This window comes from Urocampus carinirostris, chromosome 6 (genome assembly GCF_059441175.1).
Source record: "Urocampus carinirostris isolate Australia breed hairy pipefish chromosome 6, RoL_Ucar_1.0, whole genome shotgun sequence".
NCBI classification, from domain to species: Eukaryota; Metazoa; Chordata; class Actinopteri; order Syngnathiformes; family Syngnathidae; genus Urocampus; species Urocampus carinirostris.
In genome coordinates this window covers 7,748,951-7,771,830 of record NC_142354.1, presented here as the reverse complement: position 1 = coordinate 7,771,830, position 22,880 = coordinate 7,748,951, and the positions used below count along the sequence as shown (strand labels likewise).

General features: G+C 42.6%; 2 protein-coding genes across 14 annotated transcripts in view; one reads left to right on the top strand and one right to left on the bottom strand.

Moving 5' to 3' along the window:
• LOC148363704 (receptor-type tyrosine-protein phosphatase gamma-like) overlaps window positions 1-1,108 on the bottom strand; it is a 146,330-nt gene extending 145,222 nt beyond the window's left edge. Inside the window, exon 1 of the mRNA XM_088337706.1 lies at window positions 730-1,108. Within this exon, the coding sequence (XP_088193832.1) occupies window positions 730-799 (70 nt within the window). The 5' untranslated portion in view covers window positions 800-1,108. The remainder of the gene's footprint in view (window positions 1-729) is intronic.
• Window positions 1,109-7,173: 6,065 nt separating this feature from the next.
• The window catches only part of fhit (fragile histidine triad diadenosine triphosphatase), a 60,981-nt gene continuing 45,274 nt past the window's right edge, over window positions 7,174-22,880 (top strand). For 11 of the 13 annotated variants that reach the window (XM_088337701.1, XM_088337700.1, XM_088337702.1 and 8 more), the window contains exon 1: window positions 7,174-7,204. The gene's annotated coding sequence lies outside the window, so the exon portion shown is untranslated. Of the gene's footprint in view, window positions 7,205-10,173; window positions 10,195-17,307; window positions 17,483-22,880 lie in introns of those variants that run through there. The other 2 variants (XM_088337693.1, XM_088337695.1) reach the window with 2 other exon arrangements.

The window sequence follows — 22,880 nt, the reverse complement described above, 5'->3', positions numbered from 1 at the left end:
GTCATCATATCTTTTCTTTTTCATGTTTTGTTCAGTTAGGCTAGGTGCCATGCCTGCATGATATATCGTGATCTCGTCGTCTCCGAACTCTCGTTATTGTTCAATTAACGTGTGAGTACACATCCTGTGTTATCTCATTTTTATGTTTTGTCAAGTTGGAGCTTGTTAGTGTTTCAACGTGATATCGTTGAGGCGTTTTCAATTTGTTTTATTGTGAAATTGTCTTTATTGGACCGGAATTTGCACTTTCAATTCCTGACAAAACAGAAATAAATGCGAAAATAGGAATTATTTTGGAGATAAAAGAAAATCAATGGCATTCAAAAAACATGAAACCATCGTTAATTTGTTTTAAAGAAGATATTTTCATCAATGAGAATTTTTCAACAAAAATCGACCAAATAGGGCATTTTAAATTTCTGCTGAAAGAGGAATAAAAATACTTTAAAAATATTTATGGAAAAATAGTAATTAATTAATATACAAGACATACAACCAAATTTGGGGGAAATGGACCAATAAGGCAATTAAAAGAGAAACAAACCTTTAAGAAAATTTGGAGATAATGGTGATGTAATCATAAGTTAAAAAGAAATGAAAATGTGACTTGACAGCCCAAATTGGTGGTGTTGAGAAGATCCAAGAAACATTTGAAGGAGTGTGATCGGTTGGAGAGGAACCACGAAAATACTTTCTCATCAAATCAAAAAATGATGACGATAAACTTACCGGGACGACACTCGGTCCGGGCAAGCAACCAGGAGGCTGCGAGCCAAGAACAAATCCACAACCGCCACATAGTAAACTCGTGCACGTCCACATCAAATCAATCGATCAATCGATCGATCCGCGAATACTCAAGTATTGACCCGTGCATCCCAGTTCAAGTGTAAGAAATGGCGACAAGAGGGAAGGCGAGAAGGTCCGTGTGAAGATGTTCGCGTCCCAGCATCGGCACCGAATTGGGTATGGTTTGCTCCGCGCGTGCACGGGGAGAGACTACGGTGGCGCGCGCCGGCATCTAACCCAGATCGAAGCCGATGCCACTTGGCGGGAAGAGCACGGTGCGGTCCCGGTCACCGTCCGGACGTCCGGGAACTTAAACCAGGACGGGACTTTCAAAAAAAGGATGCGGGAGAGAGAGAGGGAGTGAAGAAAAAGAGAGAGAGAGAAAGAGAGCGAGAGAGAGAGGGAATGAGGAATTCTGTCGGGTCCTAGCGCCGACACGAAAGTGGGGTCATTCATCGATAGAGTGGACGGAAAATGGATGCTCATGTCTCGTATTAATGTGTCGTTCTTTTCTCTCTCGCCCTCTTCTATTATTTTCTCTCTCGCTCCCTCTCTCTTCTATTCTTTTCTCTCTCTCTCTTCTATTATTTTCTCTGTCGCTCTCCCTTTTCTATTCTTCTCTCTCTCTCTCTCTCTCCCTCTCTCTCTCTCTCTCTCTCTCTCTCTCTCTCTCTCTCTCCCTCTTCTATTTTTTTCTATCTCTCTCTCTCTCTTGTATCATTTTCTCTCTCTCTCTCTTCTATTCTTTTCTCTGTCTCTCTCTTCTATTCTTTTCTCTGTCTTTCTCTTCTATTCTTTTCTCTGTTTCTCCCTCTTCTATTCTTTTCTCTCTCTATCTATCTTCTATTCTTTTCTCTCTCTCCCTCTCTCTCTCTCTCTCTTCAATTCTTTTCTCTCTCTTTCTTCTATTCCTTTCTCTCTCTCTCTCTCTCTCTCTCTCTCTCTCTCTCTCTCTCTTTTATTCTTCTCTCTCTCTCTCTCTCTCTCTCTCTCCCTCTAAAGCGCTTGAGACTTTTCAATATGAGTGGAGTCATCTCTGTGTTGTTTGCTTTGTGGGAACAATTTGAGTTTTAAATGAGTTAAAAGTTTAAAAGTTACGGATGTGACGACACTTCTATTTCATCGGGTAGGACCACCAGAGGCACTGAATTTCACCTCTGCACATGCGGAGTTCGAGAAGTATTGTACTTAAAATGAGTCACGCCATCACAGCGTTCTCATTAGGAATATCTATAAATGACTGTCTTAAGACAGGTGAGACATCTTTAGAACCTTCTTGAGCGAACACAAGGATTCCGAGGGACAGATAGATAGATAGATAGATAGATCGATAGATAGATAGATAGATAGATAGATAGATAGATAGATAGATAGATAGATAGATAGATAGATAGATAGATAGATAGATAGATAGATAGATACTTTATTCACCCCCATAGGGAAATTCACCCTTCCAGCAGTATCCTTTTGTTGTTTATTAACAGATTAACAGGATGGCCTCGGGGTGCTGTGTTGTAGTTTAGCAACAGCGGAGTGGATGACGTCACACGCTAGGCCAAAGGTTCGACGTCCCTGCAGCAGATTGAAATCTTTGTGCCCAGGGTTACACCACCTCGTATTCACGTCGATAGCGAGTCCGCCTCCTCTCCGCTTTCCGCAGGCTTTTGTGTCTCTGCCTCTCCTAACAGCGCTGAAGCCAGGTAGCTCCGGATAGCTCCACGTTAGTGTCCGGGATGCGAGACGTGAGCCACGTTTCCGTAAAACAGTGCAAACTGCACTCCCTGTACGCTTCGATGTTTTTCACCAGCACAGCCAGTTTGTCGGTCTTATTTGGTAGAGAGTTCACATTTACCATGATTACAGACGGTACAGAAGACTTATAACGCCTCTAGCCGCTTAGCCTTAGCTCCGGCTCTGCATCCATGATAGGGCCCCTTCATCACGCCGGCACGAGAATTCTTCAGGGCAAGGAGTTCATTCCTGGAATAAACGCATTTTTGAGCGTTATAACCCATAACAATAGGATAGAAAGTCATCCAAAGTGTAGTTGTCAAACGGGACGAAAAACACCGAAGATAGAAGCAGACACTTAAAACAATAAATCACAAAAAGAGCGAAATAACACGGAGCTGCTGGAAAGGCTGCCGTTTGCGGCGGCGCCTATGATGTTGCCTCAACTGGACCAAAGACAACGCTGAGCAATGTGGGAAAAGCCACATCAACGCTCCAAGAACCCGGGGAAAGTGCTTGGCAACGCCCAAGAGTCGGCAACACAGATGGATGGACACCCCTTCAGGGCGGCCCAGGAAGTGGCAAATCCCTGTTAGGCGGCCTGAAACGGGCAACGGTCCCCGCCATCCAGCGGAACAAGCGCCACTCTGACCAAAAGAACTCCAAACAAGCCATCACAACGAACAAAATGTGACGGGACAAACAAAAACTCGCCGTCGCAGCAATGTAGCAGCGCAACACACTCACAGGGTACAACAGCCTCACCCAGGCCCCTCAACCCAGGCGAGGGCCAGGACACGCAAGCCACAGCAGCCCATCAAAGACGAAAAAGGGCCAGAAGGTGCCTGAGGGACGAAGACGGCATTCGGCCACAACGAGACGCCAGCATTGTCCGAGCACCACCGGAGGCAGGCGGGGTCAGCGGATAAGGCGTGAGGCTCGCCAACGTTCTTAGCAGAAGCCAAGGCGAGCAAGAGCCCACTGAAGGCCATCCTCAGCAAGCGGCAAAAAGGGAGGCTGAGAGGCCATGCAGCATGAGCTGGAGACCCCAAAATAGGACACGAGGAGCAGCACGGAGGCGATGCCCCGTGTGCCCCTGACCGATCAGACAACGCTCCGGTGCCAAGAATGGCCTGCCCGAGCTGGTCAGCACAACCAACTATTGCCTTACCAGTCCCCTTAGAGCAGGGGTGGCTATCCCTGTCCTGGAGAGCCGCATGTCCTGCATGTTTTGGAGGTTTCTCTGCTCCAACACAGGTGACGCCAATTTTCAGCTTCTTAGCAGGCTTTGTGAGAGCTTGATAACGCGTTAGATCCAGGTGATTGCCACCCCTGCCTTAGAGGACGAACACACGAGCAGAGGCAATGTGGGTTGGGACGCCAAACCTACTCCCTGTGGGGATAACAGAGCCCGCCAGTCAGGGACAGGTCATGGAACACCTAAGCACAGCTTGCTCAAAAGGGAAACCACGTTCAGGTCAGCCAAAGCGAAGCTGACGGCAACAGCATGCAGCCAGGCTGAAGAACCCCCTGGAGCTCCAGAACACTGAGGGGAGGTGAGACACACGCCACCCGTCGGACTGAATGTGAGACGACTACCTGCAGGCCCCAACGCGGACAACCGGGAGGGACGGGGCAAGGGACACCAGCCCCAGCCAAAATGACCAGTAGAAGGCAGAAATCCCCCAAAAAAGCGGCAGCGTGATAGATGTTTATATGTATTTACATGTAAAATTACAGCCAGGACAATAAATGTACTGTTTTAGGAATAATTTTATAACAACCACAACAAAAACACAATTTCATTGGTCAAACGATTAGAAAGTAATTACACGTTCATACGCTGTGAAGTTATATACTATTTTATACGTTGTTTTATTCCACTTATAATCAAAAAACATATCCTCAGTTGGACCTCAGCCTTGAGTGGAACTTTTAAACGCCTGTGCTTTAGAATGTTTTCTTGGTTTTCTGTCTTTGCAGATGACAGTGATTTAATCAATTTGCCTGGGGCCAAGGGTGATGACCTATCACCCTTCTCCCAGTGCTTCAAAGGACGATTGGGAAAATTGCATCAACACGGCGCGGACTAATAAGCCAGAAGATTGATCATGGGGCGTGGACAGTTCATCCCATGTGTCATAAATGGGGCAACCCGGAAGCCCCCGTCGTCTCCTGCACACGATTGTAAAATTGGCACAGGCAGGGAACTGATTTGTTAAACTCTGTGATTCGGCTAAATAAATGAATATGGGGACTACATGCGGCGCTCGGCTCAATAACCTCTCCAGCTTCTGGACATGCTCCAACTGTAAGGGTTTGGACAAGACACGTGAAGTGTCTTGGGGTCAGATTGCAGTTTAAGAAATGTTAAAACCTTACAGCGGTCTTTTCTTTAAAAATCGAATATATTTACTTTATTTTATTCTATTAAAATGGTTAACTGTTTTATAGTATGACCAAATTAAAATGGTTTCTCTTGATTACGTTGCATTAACATATAAATATATTTATATATTTGTTTTGATACGAGTGTAGGCGTAGTAGGTGAGGTGCGCATGAATGATGTCAGTAGGGCGACGAATGTCGCAAGAGTCGGTGCGAGAGTGTAGGGACGCACAAGAGTTGAGTTTGAGAGTTCAGGGTGTTTTCAATAAACGGGTACTGACGTTTGTCCTGCCGACGCGCCGGCGACCTTGTTGGCGTGGTGACCAATCCCTAATGCGATCTCCTTTGTATCGCCCACGCTGGGGAGAGCGCCCGGCCGGGCCGCGGTTCATCTCGAAGTTGCCCGTGGTGGAACTGCAACCAGCACCACCACAGTCGCAGGAGTTTCGTCAGCGTCCACTCCGCTCTCCTGAGCTCAGCTGATGGTTACTCGTAAAAGAGGATCGGCAGCTCTCACAGTCCTTCTCTCGGGAGCGAGACCGCAAGTCTCCATCACAGATCGTCCATCCTTGAAGCTAGCTGCTCTAGCACATACGTTAACTTGTCAGGTGAAACCACCACTGGAGGTTGGACGGGGGAGCAAGAGGTAGAAAATGGGCCTACCCTCAAGGCCCTGCGATGAGCAACGCTTTTTCCAAGTCTTACTATTCCTCCGCTCAGCCAAATGTCAAAATTGAGTCTCTTTGCGTCTCCAGACCAAGGCTGGGTTCATATACAGGCCATGTAGAACCCGACGTACGTGAGAGCACAAGACTTGTTGTTGCGCATTCATTGATGAAGGCGAGTAAAGGGCGTACAGTGGCTTGGTTACTTGACCCCAAAAACAGCAAATTAAAATTATACTCAGGCGTCCTTCACTACATGAACAAATGTGACATGCTTAACCCTGCTGAGTTTTCAAGTCAAGTAGAAGACAATGTACCTTTAGCAAATGTCTCAAAAGCCTCTTTGTCGACTGTACAGACTGCAGACTTTGTTGGAGAAGCATTGTGGTGTGTTCAGCCGGGAAAGCGGTGGCGTGAGTTAGCCAACCTTAATCAAACAACACATCCAAACTGGAGACCATCAGCCAATAAAACAAAGGGCGTACCGTACCTCCCCTGACAAGCGAAAAGAAAAAAACAGTTACAGCACTTATTGAAAGATGGATTGGCTGAAGAGAGCTGTAGCCCCTGGTCTTCTCCTGTAGTTCTGGTAAGAAAGAAGAATGGTTCATGGCGATTTTGCATTGATTATAGGGGCCTTAATGCTGTGACCATTAAAGACTGCCAAGCGTGGATGATTCAACAGATGCCCTGGCTGAGGCCCAATGGTTCAGTACCTTGGATTTTTCCAAAGGGTCGGCAGGTGGAGGTGACGCCAGAAGATCGCGAAAAGACCGCTTTCACTACCGGTCAAGGTCTGTACTAGTTTAGATCAATGCCCATGGGCCTCACAAGTGCCCGGCAACGTTCCAGTGGGTCATGGAGTTGGTGTTGAAGGGGTTGCTATGGCAAGTCTGCCTGGTGTACCTGGATGACATACTGGTTTTCGGTAAGTCTTTCGAAGACCACATGTCTGCACTTGAGGAGGTCTTTTCCCGGGTTGGGTCGGCTGGACTACGGCTGAATGCAAAGGAATGTCAACTTTCCCGGGATCGTGTGGTTTTCCTTGGCCATGTCGTGTCGGCTGATGGGGTTTGCCTTGACCCCCAAAATAAAGTCAAATCCTGGCCTGTTGAACAGTCTGCCACGCAGGTACGTTCTATCCTGGGGCTCTGCTCGTACTATTGAAGATTTGTGAAGGGTTTTGCCCAGCGGGCTGGCCCCCTTACTCAAACTCAACTCTCGCGCTTGCACCGACTCTTGCGACATAATTCATGCGAAACTCACATACTACGCCTACACTCGTATATTCATTTTAACTATTGATCATGTACATTTTCATTTGGTCTAATTTTATAAAACCGGGGGATATGAATAAAAGAACACATTTTAATTACTTTGAATCTGGAAAATATAAATATAAAAATATATAAAACTATATAACTCTATAAAACTATAAACTATATAAAAATATAAAAAATATATAAAAAACGTTTCAATTCTTATCCAAATCATTCATTTAAGAAAAAACAACATGTTTTGTCCCCTCATGGAACTTTTCACCTACAAAGACTGCAGTTTTAAAGAAAACCGGTCTGATTAGAACTACAATACCCAAAATGCAACGGTGAGCGCCATGTTTTCCGGTTTGGGTAAGTACAAAACGCATGAACGTCCGCCGGTCGAGAAACACAAATATTATTGTTTTTGTGCAATATTGTTCTTCTTTTTCGATTACAATGTCATTGATTATACAACGAGATATTTTCTGCCTCCCCATAAGGGGACGTATGGTTTATTTCATGGTAATGCCATTTATAATATCAGCATCTCTACTGTTTACAGTACATAACTGTAATACTTATGATATAGTTATTCTTCATTTCCACATGTTCCTTTTAAAATGTCATGTTGGATCCAATTCCTTTTAAAATGGCAAATCTGGCTTCGGATTTTTATTGACGCAATATTCAAATTAATTGACAGAATTTTGACACCAAAACGAAGATTCATACATCAACGTTGGCGATATTGATTGTTTTTAAAACTTGTTTACAACATTATTATGTTTTCCTTCTCATAGAAAACCGTATTAAAAAAAAAAAATCGCTCATCAAGTTCTCCCCTTATCAATTAAATTGTAAGGCTGCGCTATAGACCTGGAATAGCTCAAGTCAAGTCCCATCTATTTGTTTGGCCCTTAATCACAAAAATGTCTCAAAGGACTGCACAGGATTACAAAGACACCATCGCCTGATCTTAAACCAACATGCAGGCAATGAAAAACTCAAAACTTTTATAATGAATGCAGATACTGGACGTCTCTTTCCACATGTCAGCGATGATATTTTGGGATATAAAACGAAGACAGATAAGCGATCATTCTTTTTTAATTGGGTACTTCACCAGAAAAAAAATTGAAGAATGATCTTAAACGTATGAAAAATAACTTTTAAAAAGTCCTGAGAAGTATGGAAAAATACAAAAACTGGTGAAGAGTGTTAAGAGTACTGAAACGGAACCAAGTAGTATGAAAAAGTACTGGAGTGCATAAAGAAATACTGAAAAGTAGTACAAATGTACACAGGATATCAAAATCATACTAATATTTTATTCCTGCGGTCCAGATTATTAAAACTGGATGATTTAGTAAAATTTTTCACTGCGCCACTGCTGTTTAAGGTAAACAAAAACAGTGCCAGAAAACATCCATAATCGATTCATTCGTAAAGAGGGAAATTATAATTTAAGGGGCTGTCGTAAATTCATAATCCCAAAGGTGAGAACCACCAGGAAAAGTATTCGCGTGTTCAAATTTAAATACAAAAAAAATACAGAATACGGAATACAGAGATGAAGAAAATGGGGTATAAGTGATAGGAGAGATTGGGAATAGTGCGTCTAGAACTAAGGTTAACTTTGTGTTATTGTTGCTTTTGTTATATCATAACTGCTATTATTAATATTATTACAATTGTTGCTATTATCATTGGTGTATTTAATAGGGAAGATGAAGGGGTAGGGAATATAAGCATCTGCTTCTTAGTACCCTTTTTGAACATATTATATAACATTATTTTGTTGTTGAGTTATTGTTTTTGTTCTGTTTTTTATTTTAATGTTCGAAATAAAGTTTTCATTCATTACTTAAAAGTATGAATGAACAAAAACGACTAAAAGAAAACATTGATTTGAATACTAAGAAAAATACATGTACTATCATAATAATATCAATTCTTATACAAGTCAAAAAATGTGTATTTGTTTTACACGGTGGAATCCCTGCCATGTTTGTCTGGCATTTTGATGCCACGCTGCGCTCTGTGGGACTGTTTTTTGTCTACATTAGACAAGACAGTGCTTTCTAATGGGAAAATATTACACACTGGAGTTTTAAAATGAAAATTGAGTGGGGGGAAATGACCCTTTAATATACTTAAAATTATATAGAAGTACCAAAAAGTAGTCAAAAAGTACAGTACAACTTACAAAATATTATAAAGAAGGAATGAAAAATCCGACAAAAATAAACCAAATGAAAAACTACCCAAAAAAAAGACTTGGAAAACAACTGAAAAAAGAGAAAAAAAGGGTCAGTGTGTAATATTTGGTGACTCTTAGTCGTACAAAAAACTTTCATTTTGATAAAAAAATCATAGGTCAAGAAATGTGTATTTCATTTTTATAGTTAATGGCCACCTAAAGGTTGCCGCCATGCTTATTTAGCATCTTGCTGCTGCGCTGTGCTCCATGGCACTGATTTTTGTTTGCATTAAACCAGGGTTTTCAGTCCAGCGGCCCCAGGATGGTAGTTTGAGGCCCCCGCCTTAATATAAAATTTAAGGGGGCAGTGTGTATTAATTTTCCTCTAGATGTCGCTGTACTCTGTAGTGCCACCAAAAACGAGCGCTAAAAACCGGAAGAAGACAAAATACGGAGACTTAAAGTGACCAAAACGCACCTTATCACATAAGAACATAAAAACGAGCGAAAAAAGAAATTATAAGAGAAACTAAAAAAGAGAAAAATAATGAAACAAATAAATAAGATAAAAGGTAATACTCGAGAAAAGCACAAAAAAGAAAAAATTAAAACAAGAAAAAAGCAAAATATGAAAAGAAAAAGAAAATTGCAGTTTTTCCCGTTTTTGTATTTTTTTCTCTATTTTCCCTTTTTTGCTTTTGTTTCCCCCACTTTTCTTTTTATTCCAGTTTTCCTTTTTACCCCCTTTTCTCTTTTTTTCTTAACTATTTTTAAAAATTCCTTTAAAAAAAAAAATCCTTTTCCCTTTTTTTTGGCTTTCTTAGTGAAAGGCTGGGTAAATATGAGAAGAAAAATGCTGCTTATTGCTCACTTTCAGTCCCTGTAGTTTGTAGTCTTCCTTAGACTAATTTGTGGTTACAGCGACATTTAGTGGACAAATATCAAACACTGTCCCTTTAAGAAGAGCGTTTTTTGGTGGAAAAACACATTTACTCCAAGCTCACCCGGACCCTCGCTTCAGCGGCCCCCAAATCAAATGAGTTTGAGACCCCTGCATTAGACAATACAGTGCCATCTTGTGGTTAAATATTACACACTGGGGTTTTAAAGTAGTTTTGGTTGTCGTGCCTTTCAGATTCGACATGTTTGGTGTATGCAGGTGCGTTTAAGGGAGATCTTTCTATTTTTTACTTTTTGTCCTCCCGCGGTGTCCTCTTTCTGTCAAGCTTTTTAATTACTCTTTCGACGTGCTGCGCTGTCACCGCTGGGGGGGGGGGGGGTCTGCACGCAAGGGGGTGGGGGCTACGTCAGGTAAAGGGTAAGGTTGTCTCCCCCCTCGGCGAGAAAAAGAATCATGGTGGAGTTTGTCTAAACGGGATTTCCTCCTGTATCTCATTTTGATATTAGATAGATAGACAGACAGATAGACATAGATATAGATATTAGATAGATAGATAGATAGGCCGAAGGGTGTGAATTATATAGATAGATAGATAGATAGATAGATAGATAGATAGATAGATAGATAGATAGATACTTTATTCATCCCCGTAGGGAAATACACACTTCCAGCAGCATCCCTGTGTTGAAAAATAAAATAATAAAATAAAGATATAGAATACAAAAATACCCAATATAACGTGTTGCTATAGAGCATGGGTAGGGAACACATGGCTCGGGAACCATATATGGCTCTTTTCATGAGTACACATGGCTCCGAAATAAAATGTAACTATTGCAAATCTCTCTGTGGCATTCCAAAGTCAAGTGATTTCATCCCGATTTTGGTCCATATAAAGCTGAAGCAACTTAATGCAGAAGTTCGATAAGAAACCATTTAAACTGATAAATAGATACCCCGAAGATGGCGGCGCGCGTGAGTGCAGCGGCTTCACATGTCTCTCCAGTAAATCTTTTTTAGTGTTCTTTTATCTCTCATCTTTTCTTTGATAAATACTTGCTCGGCAACAATCACCTTAAGTCGCCAGGAACTGGGTCCAAGATTAGACTTCGACTCATTTCACGACTACAACACCAACAACAACATCCCTAAAGGACATACAAAGACCACTGGGATCTCCCTGGGTGATCTGCCCGCCCGACAAGTGACGGAGGGAATGTAAGCAAAAACGAGGCTCTCGTGGAGGCCTAGCGGAGAAGCTAAGAAGGCGACCACACCGACAAGCGCTTCTGAGTATTTTCCTGACCAATGCCAGATCCATCGTTCACAAAAACAGTGAACTTGAGCTGCGGATAGCTACCAACAGCTTCGTACGGAATTGCAGTATTTTTGTGATCACGGAGTCTTGGGGGCGGCAGTAGCTCAGGAGGTAGAGCGATCGTTTTAGGATTAAGGGATCCCAGTTCGAATCCCGGCTTGTCCGTGTTACATGTCGAAGTGTCCTTGGGTAAGACATTGAACCCCCAATTACCCCCAATAAGCAGGTTTGCGCCTTACATGGCTGCACAGATCACGGCCGCTATTGGGAAATGTAAAGCACAATGTAAAGCGCTTTGGGAAGTCATTGACTTGAAAAGCGCTATATAAATGCAGATCATTTCATTTCATTGGCTTGACCCGCGGATCCCCGACGCTGCAGTCCAGCTAGCAGGACGCACGCTACACCGACATTACTGCAACAAAGACTCCGGTAAAAAAAGAGGTGGGGGACTATGCGTTTACATGCATAACGCGTGGTGCAATAACAGCAGAATCATTGATACACACTGCTCGCCCGATATAGAGTTTCTAGCAGTATCGTGTAGACCATTCAGAATGGTCCATTCTATCTACCGAGAGAGCTAACTGTGCTCATTGTGATAGCTGTTTCCCTCCGGATGCTAACGCTAGCACAGCGCTAGACCTCCTGCTTGCTGCCATCAACAAACAACAGCTTGCACACCCCGACGGAGCTTTCATTATCGCTGGCGACTTTAATAAGGCATGTTTAAGGACTGTACTTCCAAAATTCTTTCAACATGTGAACTGTACAACAAGGGGGAAAAAACTTTGGACCGTGTAAACAGCAACATAAAAAACGCATATAAAGCTTCCCCCCTCCCCCACCTAGTCAATTCCGATCACCTATGTCTGTCGCTCACCCCCTCAAACACCCCCAACCGGTGAAAAACAAAGCCTGTAACAAGGACAACACAAACGTGGTCTGAGGGAGCCCTCTCTCAGCTGCAGGACTGTTTTCATCAAACTTGCTGGGAGGTATTTGAACACCATGACCTCCAGAAATTCACTGACACTGTTTTATCCGACATTCGATACTGCATGGATGAAGTCACAGTAAATAAAAAAATCAAGGTCTACCCAAACCAAAAACCCTGGATTTTCAGCGAGGTGCACACCCTCCTCAAACACCGCAACACCGCCTTCAGGTCTGGAGACAAGGCTCTTTACAGTGTGGCCAGGGCTGACCTGAAGAGAGGCATTAAGAAAGCAAAGGCAGCCTACACAACGAGGATCGAGCACCTCTTCGCTGGAAATGACCCGAGGAGGATGTGGCAGGGTCTTCAACACATCACTAACTTCAGAGGCCACAACCTGGCAACTGTTGAGGCCCAATCTTCACTAGCTGCGGACCTTAATCACTTCTTTGCTCGCTTTGAAGCTGAAAGGCCACAAACAGCCACATCACACCCACCAACAACCAGCAGCAACTCACTCACATTTCAGGGTCATGAACTTAGGTGTGTGCTGAAAACTATAAACCCCAGGAAGGGAGCTGTCCCGGATGGAGTACAAGGGAGGGTACTCAGGGACTGTTCCGATCCGCTGGCTGGGGTCTTCACCACCATCTTCAAGCCTCTACGACTACAGGCCTGTCGCTCTTACGCCTGTGGTCATGAAGTGCTTCGAGAGGTTAGTGTCCCAGTACATCAAAAACTCCCTGCCACTCACACTGGACCCCCAACAGTTTGCCTACAGGGCAAACCGCTCCACTGACGACGCCATAAACACAGCACTTCACACCGTGCTGAAACACCTGGACCACAGGGGGAGCTACGTCAGAATGCTCTTTCTGGACTTCAGCTCAGCCTTCAACACCATTATCTTGGAAATCCTGGTGGAAAGCTCACACACCTAGGACTCTCTCCCTCCATCTGCCACTGGATAATGGACTTCCTCTCAAACCGCCCACAGTCCGTGTAACTCGGTAACCACGTCTCTCCTACCCTAACACTGAACACTGGCTCCCCCCAAGGTTGTGCACTGAGCACCCTGCTTTTTACCCTCTACACCACCGACTGCTCACCGATCCACCCCAACAAACACAATCATTAAGTTCGCCGACGATACCACCGTAATCGGCCTCATCTCCGAAGGGGACGAGGCGGCCTACAGGGATGAGGTGAAGTCACTGTCAACGTGGTGTTCAGAAAACCACCTCATACTGAACACCACAAAAACAAAAGAACTGATACTGGACTTCAGAAGGCATGTCAGGATTCCAGCACCACTCATCATAAAAGGAGACTGTGTAGAGAGAGTCCACTCCTTCAAATTTCTGGGTGTGCACATCTCCGACAACCTCTCCTGGTCTGCAAACACCAGAGCGGTGGTAGGGAAGGCCCAGCAGCGACTGCATTTCCTGAGAGTGCTCAGGAGAAATCATCTAAAACAGCAGCTGCAGGTGTCCTTTTACAAAACCACAGTGGAGAGCATTCTAACGTACTGCATTATGGTGTGGTATGCTGGGTGCACAGCAGCAGACAGGAAAACGCTCCAGAGGGTCATCAAAACAGCCCAGAAAATCGTAGGTTGCTATCTGCCCAGTCTGGAGGACATTGCCTGCTCTCGCTACCTCAGCAGAGCAGAAAACATCATCAAGGACTTTTCTCACCCCGGCCACCAACTCTTCGACCTGCTGCCTTCCGGCAAGCGATACAGGTCACTCAAAACAAAAACAAACAGACTCAGAGACAGTTTCTTCCTCAGAGCCATTACCACTCCAAACACACACTGCACAAAAAACTGAAAACTCGTTATTAAGGACAAATTTCATGGGAAAAAAATGCCTCAACACTCTTAACTTAAGGTGGAAGACAAATTGTAAATGGCATATTTACATTGATTTGGGACACAGAATCTTGGCATTATTATACTTTAATACATTTGTATACTATACTGTATACCAGGGGTCGGGAACCTATGGCTCGCGAGTCATATGTGGCTCTGTCTATGAGTACCTATGAAATGATACACAGTGAAATAAAATGTGCTGAGAATTAGCTTTTGTCTAGAGAGCGTGTTTGGTAGTTTTTTTCAATTTTGTTTGAAAATGTGGCTCTCCTAGTTTCTTTTTAAAACATTTTTGCTTTTATGGCTCTTTAGGTCAAAAAGGTTCCTGACCCCTGCTATAGAGTATTTAAGTAGTGCTGCGGAAAATACACACTCTCATAAAAATAGGGTAATATGCAAATGTGGGGGTGGGGTATAATGTGATTTCACTCACCCGGGTGGAGCTAAAGAGCCTCATGGCCTGAGGAAGAAATTATCTCCTCAGTCTGTAAATTAATTAATTGATTACGTGCTGTGGAAACTGTCTTTTTGCAGATGTCAAAGATTTGATATAGTTATATATTTTCCGGATTTTCTGGATTATAAATCGCACCAGCCAAAAATGGCATGCTTGAGAAAGAAAAAACTGCAACTTGTTGTCCAGAAATAACGGTAATTGAAAAGGAAACAACGTATATAAGCTGCACTGCAGTAATCGTCCACCCCCAGCCAAATTATGAAAAAAAACCTGCAGTTTATAGTCCAGAAAATACGCTAATTGAAAATTTGAAAACATACTTAGGTGGCACCGGTATATAATTCACACCCTTCGGCCAAACTGTGATCAAAAACTTGTTGTCCAGAAAATATGGTAATTGAAAAGGAAAAAACATATATAAGTCACCCTGGAGTATAAGTCGCACCAGTCAAAAAGTGCATAGTTAAGAAGGAATAATCATGTATAAGTCGCCCCTGGAGTATAAGCAACGTTCCCTGTTATCTTCCACGGGCGTTCATACAAAGTCTGTGAGCGGCGCTTGGAATCACGGTGAGCAACATTGTACCCGAGAATGGCGACGAAATCCGAGGCAAACGTGGTCAAAACCCCGAGATCCAATCAAGTGACAAGTTGCAACCAAGCTAAATGATTTGTTGACATTTGGACGAATAGACAGAATGTACAATGAATGAACTTTTATTTCGAACATTAAAATAAAAACAGAACAAAAACTCACCAACAAAATAATGTTACATAACATTTTCGAAAAGGGGTAGTAAGAAGCAAATGCTTGTATTCCCTACCCCTTCATCTTCCCTATTAAATACACCAACGATAATAACAACAAATGTAATGATATTAATAATAACAGTTATGATATAACAATAGCAACAATAACACAAAGTTAACCATAGTTCTAGACGCACTATTCCCAATCTCTCGAATCACTCATACCCCATTTTCTTCAGCTCTGTATTCCGCCAGGAATGTTTTTGTGTATTTAAATTTGAATAAGTGAATAGTTGAACATTGTTTGATCTCGTTTTGCAAACCGTTCCAGAGCTTGACTCCACACACGGACACACACATACTTTTCCTGGTGGTTCTCACCTTTTGGATTTTGAATTTACTACAGCCCATCAAGTTATAATTTTTTGTCATGATTACTGATGCAAGCACCTGTTCCCGCTCAATTGACGCCAACTGCCGCGGGTTCTGATTGGCTCCCTGTCACTATTTGAACTCAGTCCTGTCAATCCCTGGTTGTCAGTCCGTCTCGAACCTCAGTGTATACTAGGCAAGCCTTTTTCGACCCTGACTCCCAACTGTCCCGTTTTTGCTCCAGTTCCACTTTCGTGTTCGGATCACAATCTGACTACGAGAGCGACTTGCTTCCCGCGTCTAGCGAACACTGGATCGTGGGCGCAGTCCTTCCTCTTTCCTTTAATAAAACTTGTGGTTAATGCTACGCAATTGGGTCCTGTTTCTGTTCTGGTCCTGACATTTTTACTCATTTACTAATGAGCCTAGTTCTTTTCTTGAAGTAGTATTTTTAAAGTGCGCCTTTCTAATTACTGTATATATGAAAATATTTTACATATTACTATCATTAATTGTGCGACCTTTAGATAGATAGATATATAGAGAGATTTATATATATAGAGAGATAGAGAGATAGATAAATAGATAGACACTTTATTTATCCCCGTAGAGAAATTCACACTTCCAGCAGTATCCCTGTGTTGAAAATAATAAAATAAAGACATAGAATACAAAAATACCCAATATAACGTGTCGATATAGAGTATTTAAATAGTGCTTTGGAAAATACACCCTGGAATCAAAATAGGGTAATATGCAAATGTGGGGGTGGGGTTTAATGTGGGCTTTTACTCCCCCGGGTGGAGTTAAAGAGCAAATTTTGCCGGTGTGTATTATAATTTTGGGCACCAAAATACTATTCTTGGGTGCACTTTGATTTCAGCGTGCCTTATATCTCAAAAGCATTTCAGGATTTCCATTTTTTCACATGTCTTTTATTCCAGTGTGCCTTAAAGTCTAGACTATACTGTAGGTGTTTACTGATAATGACTCATTTTGCGTGTTTGTAATAAGATCTACCCATGACTATCTGACGGTCCACGCTTTCATCCCATTTCCCATGACAAAGTTTGTTTTTTTCCATTATTTCACTGGAGCTTTAATGACACGTTTGGAAAGGACGGGGAAAATGTACATTAGGATTAAAAAAAGGCCGAAAATTGCGCAGAGGGAGACATTTTTGTGCATTACGGGTCATCATAGGCGAAGCCTGATAGCTACTCAGCCGCCATTAACTGAGATGAGGGACCAAAAGGCCGAGTAATGGGACAAATACTTGACGCTCGTTTACGCATGGCAGATGGAAATCGCTGCAACGCCGTGTATGAGGCAGAAAAAATAGATACCTATATCTAAAAAAAAACTGGAAATGGAACAAGCACGTATACATACATGCTCTCAAATATGTATAATATGTATTTATGAGCTGCATAATTTACCCTATTCTAATCAATATCACTATGTGACGTGTTGCCACTGTGTAATCGCAAGACACTGCTTTTTGTTCAAAGATCATGATTCCATGCCTGTGAGTGACGGAGTGCTTGGCCAACCAAAATTGGGAGTCACTTTTTAAAGCGAGGCAAAGTTTACAAGCAGTGTGTGCACGACTGTGATAGGCTGATGTATGCTGTCCGTCCAACAGGCGTCGCTTTGCACAATTGGCCACCAAGACAAATGGCGATGCAAGACAAGAGCTCGTTTCCTTGGCGGCTCGTTACTGTGGTCATGCTTTTTGAAACCGGACACGAGAAAGCGGCCATGTCTCAATACACTCTTCTGTTCAACAGCAGGGCCCGACAGCTTTCGCTGGTTTACCCCTTCCGCATTATACAGGTGCTCTGCCCATCCCTTAGAACACGTCTAAACATCCCACTCTCCTTTCACAATAATTCCTATCACCAACGAGAGCTCTAGCTTCCACTACATTGAGACCTCTTTCCTCCAGTGCACTCAGAACATCATCCATCCGCGTCAATTGCAGCCTTCCTCTTGGTCTCCTTCCATTTACTCTGTATGTGTGTCAAATTCCCGGCCCGTGCGCCACGTCCGGCCCGCCGTGTAATCATACCCGGCCCGCAAGACCATTTTACATTATTGTTATTATTGGCCCGTCAATATGAACAACGCCGTCTCATCCCTGGATATCATATTCTGACGTTTTAGTCACAGTACCTATTCCTTCATATATGATGTATACTATACTGTATACCAGGGGTCGGGAACCTATGGCTCGCGAGTCATATGTGGCTCTGTCTATGAGTACCTATGGCTCAGAAACAAATTTAATTGCATGCAAATTTTCTCCAACTCGTTCAAAACTTGAGCCTATAATCCTGTTTGGATACACGCAAAGTCAAACCAAAGTTGACTACCCAAGCTGAATTGCAAGAGTACTTTTCTGAATTCACAACGATTTACAGTCAAGGTGTCACACACAAAAAAAAAAAACTTGTTTTGGCTGTACAACGCTAAAGAATCCTTTATATAAAAGCTCACTATATAATCTGTGTTCGTGTTCAGATACTTTTTGATGAATCCACGGAACAAATTGTAAACACGCCAAAACACTGGAAGAGAACTTAAAGTTGTTTGATTGGGTGAGTGGGAGGGATGGGTGGAGCTATGCAAAAAGTGCAAGCACTCCCTCCTATCTCTCGCCAAAGGTAAGCACATCAGGCTCCCTGTTCTCAGAATGTTGTGACGTTTTTACAAAATAATTTGTGTAGCGATCTTTCTACTTTTGACAGGAAATATATTAAGGAGAGCAAAATCTTTTGGGATATTTAAGTTTTTTCAATATATAGATTGACATAGGAGCAAAGGAATTTGAATGTTATTTTAATGTTAAGTTGTTTAAGTTAAGTTTTAAGTTGTATAATTTGACAAGATATTTTTATTAGAGCAAAATAATAAATACTGTAAAAGTGATTTAAATTTTAAATTTTATATACTTGTCTGTTTTTGTTCATATTTATGTTCCAAAAACATTCAGTTTAAGTGTGTTCAATACATGTTTATCCTGGTTGGCCCGCGACCTTAAGTGTGTATTGAATTTTGGCCCCTTTGGCAATTGAGTTTGACATCCCTGCCGTAGATCCTCTTCAACACTGGCTCTTAATCCATCCTCTCCATGTGTCCAAACCAACTGAGTACTCTCTTATTCACACATGCTTGCTCAGTTCCATTACTACTCCAGTTCTGTCTCTCACAATTTCCATTCTCAATCCATCCAATCTTGTCACTCCTAACATACTCCTTAAACACTTCATCTACACACAAAATGAGAAGTATTGCTATTTCTTTTTTTGTATTGTTTAATAAGTTCAAATATGATAAGATCTTTGGATAGGGTCACAGGAAAAGAGTATGTGGAATGCTCCTCCCCCTGAGATTGGATCTGCAACCTAAGTGGAAATGTTTCAATCTAGGCTTAAAACACACTTCTATTCTATAGCATATGAATAACCTATATTTAATGTCTACAGTATCTGTGTATTATTTTTTTTGCAACATCCATTGCAGCCTGGTCATCCTGGAAAGGGGATTACCACATGTGCGGTCCGTTCTCAAGGTTTTTTCATTTTCCTCATGTTGAGGTTTTTGAGTTTTCCCTTTCCCTCATATCTGTTTTAGATCAGGGGATCGTGTCATAATAGTCTTTGATTTGTGCAGCCCTTTGAGACTCCTTCGGATTAAGGACGTCACAAATAAACTGGACTTGACTATCCTCCGTATTTGCTGTCTTATAATATACAATTTTAAGTTCTAATTTATCGTTAAGTTATTTTTTGTTTTTGTTTAATCTTATGAACTATTCTGTTTTTTTATGCACTATTGTTCTATCCGTTTTAACCAGGGGTGTCAAACTCATTTTAACTCACGAGCCACACGATAGTACAAACATTCTCTCAGGGCCGGATTAGTAGAATATGGAGAAAGATATAAAAGAGAGAGAGAAAAGTAAGAGAGGTTGGGACAAAGAAATGGAGGGAGAGAGAGAGAAACAAAAGACAGAGAAATAGTGAGAGAGTGGGAAAGAAAGATAGAGAGAAAGAAATCCAAAGAGAAATAAATAGGAAAGACAAGAGATGGAGAGAAAGAGAGGAGGGGATAACAAGAGAATGGAAAAGCAAGAGAGGGAAAGAGAGAATAGTAAAAAAGGTAGAGAGAGAAAAGAAGGTAAAAAACAGAAAGAGACAAAGTGGAACAAAGAAAGAGAAAAAGAAAGACAGAGAGAATGAAAGAGAGAGGCATAGCGCGTGAGACAAAAAGGAAGAGAGAGAGATAGAGAGAGAGAGAAAGAAATACAAGTACAGCGTTTGTGAGAGGTACCTAGCTCCGGCAACATCAAGTGGACATATTTCAACCTGTATGTTGTTTTTCCCTTGCGCTTCTCTCAGCGTCGTCTCAGGCCCGCGGGCTGCCTGTTTGACACCTCCCTGGTCCAAACCTTCAATATTTAAACAAAGGAGGGAAAAATGCGTCTTTTAAAAATCCGATTCATCGAAAGTATGATAGAAAGATTCATCGATTATTAAAATAATCGTTAGTTGCATCCCTCACAACCATTATGACTTTGATTTACTTTATGACTGATCGATTTATTTTTATATACATTCTCAATGTTTTCATTTTTAGATTTGATTTTGAGTATGGTACTTAAAATCAGCGGAATTTTTTTTATCCAAACTTTTTTTTTACGGAAAACCGGATTCGGCCCCGACTTCATCAAGACCCTAGCTCCCCCAGAGAAACGGCGTTTCAGGCCCCCGGAGCAAGAGATGGTTTGACCGCCAAGTCGGAAAGCAGCAAAGTCCCTGGTGGACTCCCACCCGGGAGGATAAGGAGCTTTGTGAAGTCCACGTGGGAAGATTTATCAGAGCCCGACTTCAAAGTCCATCGGTTCTTCCCAGGGGCCCCGTCGAAACTTACTGATCTCGGCGCCAAAACTGAAAGGAACCCGCTCCCGATCGATCTCGTTAAGCCCCGACGCCGTTCATTAACGCTCTCCAAGGTCGATTCGAGCTCCTGAGAAGAACTGGAGAGGAAGAAGGGCCTCCCGTGAATTCCCACAATCTTTCTGCGAGAGGGTAATCCGCGTTCAAAGATGGCAAAAGGGACTTTTAGCCAAAGGAAGATTTTTTTCCCAGCGGTGGCCTGATAGCGACACTCCAAAAGTGAAATCGTGAAAAAGTTCGGAGCTTTCTAATTGTTAGGGTTTGGCGCTTCATCGAGTGTTTTGGACCGTTTGTTTGTTACTTTGTTGCTGGTTTTGTGATTAAACTGTTTTCGAGAACCTTGCCCTTACCTGCCCCCTGCGTTTGGGTCCACTGCCAAACCACAACAGTTTTGATTCCGGCCTGATAGCGAAACTCGAAAAGTGAAATGGTGCAAAAGTTTTGAGCCTTTTAATTGTTAGGGTCTGGCGCCTCATCGGGTTGTAACTGGAATGAGTGTGGCCAATCACCCCGCACTTGTCCCTTATTACCCCGACCCTACATAAGGACAGTTTGGACAGCGCCCGGGGTTGGTTCATTTATTTTCACATTCCCCCTTTTTTCCAGTCCTATCTGCTTTTTGAGGTTCATGTTTTTGTTTCTGGTTCTGACAGTTTTAGTGTTGTTTTGGGCCGTTTATTTGTTACTTTGTAGCTGGTTTTGTAATTAAATGCCACCCGCTTTCGAGAACCTTGCCTTTTCCTGCCCTGTGCGTTTGAGTCCACTGCCAGACCACAACAGTTTGGATTCCAGCCTGATAGCAACCCTCAAAAAGTGAAATTGTGCAAAAGTTCGGAGCCTTCATTGACTTCTAGGGAACTCTTTGTCAGGGTCTGGCGTGCTACCGTCCACCAGAGGGCGCCACAACAGGTCATAACTGGAATGAGTGTGGCCGATCACCTGACCGCGGAAGTGGATCTTCTGTGGCGAGCAATGGCGGTGGCGGGAACGAAAAATGGGCCAGTAGCCGGGACAGGAGAGCAAAAACGTGGTCGGGGTCTGAAGCGAGTCGGGAGCCAGGAAAGGAGAGTAGACGTGGTCGGGGACAAAAACGGTCGAAAGCGTCCCGGCTTTAAGTAAACGTGGTCAGGATGAAAAATGGGTTGAAGACAGGAACAAAAAAAAAGGGGGGGACTCAGGGTCGAAAAAAGGCTTGCCTAGTGTAAACTGAGGTTTGCAGACGGACTGACAACAGGTGGCAGATAGGAGTGGGTTTGAATAGGGACAGAGAGCCAATCAGAGCCCCAGGCAGTTGGCGCCAAGGGAGCGGGCACAGGAGATTCATATCAGTAATCATGACAATACTTCTCCAAAATGTGTGAAGTTAATTGAAACATCATCATCTTTCACCAGTTTTTCTAAGCACTATGTTGTCATCACTTTTTTTTTGCTTACTCATCCTGATAGTGTTATATTTCTTTTCTCTTCATATTATATATTTTACCCCTGTAAAATCTTCTTGCATACAACAACAAGAAAGACAATTCTAATTGTAATAATAAACCGTTTTTACGGGAGTAGCTTTGTTACGTAAAACATTTGTAAGTAGGGACGCCTTTCCAATGGAAATGCTCTCATCCGTTACAAGGCTCGGAATTTGTTTTTTAAATAAATCGCAAGCATCCGAACATGAAACAAATACATATTCAAATGAGATGACCGCACAATAAACATGAAAAGAGAGGCACATCATGTATAAAAAAATCAAAGATTAAACAAAATAATCCAAATATTCATTTAGCTTTTCACTGGCCACCATGTTTACTTGTCCTCAGCAGTGTTTTTTGCCTGGTAATTCTTGAAAAACTGATCCAATGACGTCTGCTTTTTCTGGGTTTTGACAATTTGTGGGAAATGGGCCATGCCGACCTGTCAACACTTTGATTCCTCTACACAAATTCTGAGAATTTGTAGAACTTTACCAACATTTCGTTATTTTGGGCTAATGATGGGTGTGTCCTCCTCCTTGTTGTTCCCGAACTCCTCCTACACAGTGGTGTGTGTTTCCATACCTTTTTACTATCTCTTGCTTTGTTACAATGGCCAAAAAAAGTATCTTCCTCTTCTTCTCTCCTTGTCTTTGTTTCTGCTTGTATTTCATGAGTTCCGTTGTGAAAGATAGTTCTTTGTAGCACTACCATACAGGAGAGTGTTTATAGAACAGGAAACATGCCAGGATTTGCGCATACGCACCAGTTTTTTAGGTAGAACACTACCGTATTTTTGACTTTGAA